This window comes from Micrasema longulum, unplaced genomic scaffold (genome assembly GCF_059751315.1).
Source record: "Micrasema longulum isolate JH-2025_06_02 unplaced genomic scaffold, ASM5975131v1 h1tg001509l, whole genome shotgun sequence".
NCBI lineage: Eukaryota > Metazoa > Arthropoda > Insecta > Trichoptera > Brachycentridae > Micrasema > Micrasema longulum.
The window spans coordinates 205,682-208,425 of record NW_028278693.1 but is presented as its reverse complement, the minus strand read 5'-3'; the positions used below and the strand labels follow the sequence as shown (position 1 = coordinate 208,425).

Sequence of the window (2,744 nt, the reverse complement as noted above, 5' to 3'; positions counted from 1 at the left end):
TGTGGTTGCAGATGTTGCCGGCGTTGAAAGTGAGCTTGCCGCTCGCGTCGCGGAGCTCGGACGTGGCTTGCGTGATTTCGGAATACTCGACGACTTGATACAGCCCGTCCACTTGGCACACGACGCCGACGGCTTCGCTCGGCGAGGACTTCTCCACGACCTTCGCCGCACACTCCGCGTCCTTGGAAATGCAGTACCCGATGAACACGGGATCGCCGACTTTGATCAGAATGTTGTCGACGGAATGCGCGTGGAGATGCCGGATGCCTCTTTCCTCGCAGAGTTGGAGGATGCCGCGGTCGCGCAGAGCGCGGTAGATTCCCCCGTTGCCGTCCGGCGCCCGTGCGATTTTAAACTTCGCATCCAAGATAACTTTGCCGTCGAACTGATAACACGGTAAGCTTCCTTGATTGAACATTTTGACGTTGTCGCGTCTCAAGCCAAAGAAGTCGTGTTCTTCGAAGAACCGCATCGTGGGCGCGATCGTGTGCTCCGACGTCATGATAAACCAGGTTATGCATCCTTCGGTGCCTGTTTTTTCCGCGGCTAGCTGCTGCAGCTTTAAAATGCGCTCGGCCTGTATCTGAAAGAGGGACTTTTTGGACGGCAGACCGACGTCGTACATGCCTTTGGGGTAGGCGAATCCGAGCCGCGTGCCTTGCCCCCCGGCCATCAGGAGCACGGCGACCTCGCCGCGAGAGACAGCGCGCAGGCCCTCGCTCTCGTACTGAGAAATCTTCTCGACGCCGGTCGCAGCGATGGACTCGAACTGCGAGGCCGGGATAGGCTTCAGCCTATCGTCTAGTTTTTCAGCGTCGGCCTCCAGCTCCTCGTTCGCGCGTTTGAAATAACGGTTGACTTCGCTCAGATCGAGCTCTTCTATGTCGCGCGCGAGCGCGGCGCGCTCCTCCGCCGAGATCTCGCCCCAGAACTGCAGGAGGTGATCCTGGCCGTGTTCGGCTAGCTTCTCGCGCAGAGAGTCGACCGACATCGCGAACGTTCGGTTCTTCACTGGCTGATTAGAAAGTCGGGACTCGCGCGAGGCCGCTCGCTCACATTTCACCGCCCCCCTCCTGCCGCATATGGCGCATATTGCGACAATACACGTACGCTGTCCCGGACGACCGTGATAAGAAAGAGCCAGTCGATATTCCGAGGTAGTCAACTTCCTCGAGGTCGAATGCACCCGGAAAATCTAATTTACGTACAGATCAAGTAATATAATTCGATATTTCACGCATAACTCTCACAATACCCGCCGGCTTATATTGTTCCACACCGATTTGACATCTGACAGCTGTCGACGGTCGACGTTGACAGTATTTGAATTTGCACGGGGCGCGTTCGAAACATAACAAGGTACGGTTAGGATTGATCGTTGCAAAAATAATAACTGTTGCGTGGCTGTGATGTCACTACGCAACAACAACAACAACAAACCATCACGCCGTTTCCCCGTGAGGGTAGGCAGAGAGGATAGAACGCCACAACACTTTATCTTTGCATACAGATCTCGCTTCCTCTACATTCATACATCTTATCATGCACGCGCGCCGATTATTCAGACTTCTGATATGCCCATCTTCAAGTGTTTGTTGGATTAGGTCATGCCATGTCTTTCTCGGTCTTCCCCTATATCTGCATCCTTCAACATTCGCATTGTAAATATTCTTAGCCGTTCTTTCGCTGTTCATTCGTTCTACATGTCCGAACCAGCTCCTTTTTTGATTTTGTTGATAATGCTTATCTCACCCTTACACAATGTACGGATCTCAACATCAATCGTACATAGTTTTACCACACATTCACTTGAGAGATCGCATTTCGACAGCATTTAGCCTACTTTCATCCCCGTTTTTCCAAATCCATACATCGCTCCCATACATCAGGGTCGGAACCAGGACTCCATTGTGAACAGATAATTTTGCTGGTTGTGACAAACATTAATTTATTTACCAAGGTTGATTTAAGTGCACCGTTCACTCTGTTCCCGGCACTCACCCTTCTTTCAGTATCTATGCTATCCAGATGCTAACTCTGAATTACTTGATAAGTTAGAACGATTGCAGAATATTTGTATTCGTTAAATCTTTGATCTTCGCAAATTTGACCATATAACCGAGTATCGCACGCAACTACACTGGCTCAGTATCAGGCATAGAAGAAACATTCACATTCTATCACTTCTTCACAATATTTTATATAATCTCACTTCGCCTGTTTATCTGACAGAGCTCATCCAACATCTTTCACGTCACGGACTACCTCTTCGTTCTAGTAATGAGAGAACCCTTTTCATACCCTGTCATCGCCCTAATTTTCTTTCCTCCTCTTTCACAGTAGTAACCGCTCGTTTGTGGAATAATCTACCCACTAATGTTAGAGACGCCGCCCCTTCTTTATTTACATTTAAGTCAAGATTGAAATGTCACTATCTAAATATTTAAATTGTTACTTTATCCTTCTTCTTTCCTTCCCATCCCCTTTCCTCTCTTCATAGTGTAGTGTTAATTTTATTATATATTTTTATTTTGTTAATCTCTGTTTATAATTTTTGTGTAAAATTGTAAGATTCAATATGTCCATGTATTTATAATTTTCACAAACTGAACGGTTTGGGTAGGTAGTGCCCGCTCTTATATGAATATAAAGTGTCAAATAAAATATCTTTCTCAGCCATTCCGTCTCTAGTAAATATACTTCCCAGATACACAAATTCCTCTACTTGTTTTAGTATATCCACA

At 47.4% G+C, this 2,744-nt stretch overlaps 1 protein-coding gene across 1 annotated transcript; it reads right to left on the bottom strand.

Moving 5' to 3' along the window:
- Window positions 1–4: 4 nt before the first annotated feature.
- mmy (UDP-N-acetylglucosamine pyrophosphorylase mmy) lies at window positions 5–1,357 on the bottom strand (the record flags this gene model as incomplete). The annotated part of the gene is made up of 1 exon (XM_088236119.1): window positions 5–1,357. A coding segment is annotated over exon 1 (987 nt), but the record flags the coding sequence as incomplete, so codon positions are not given.
- Window positions 1,358–2,744: the final 1,387 nt, after the last annotated feature.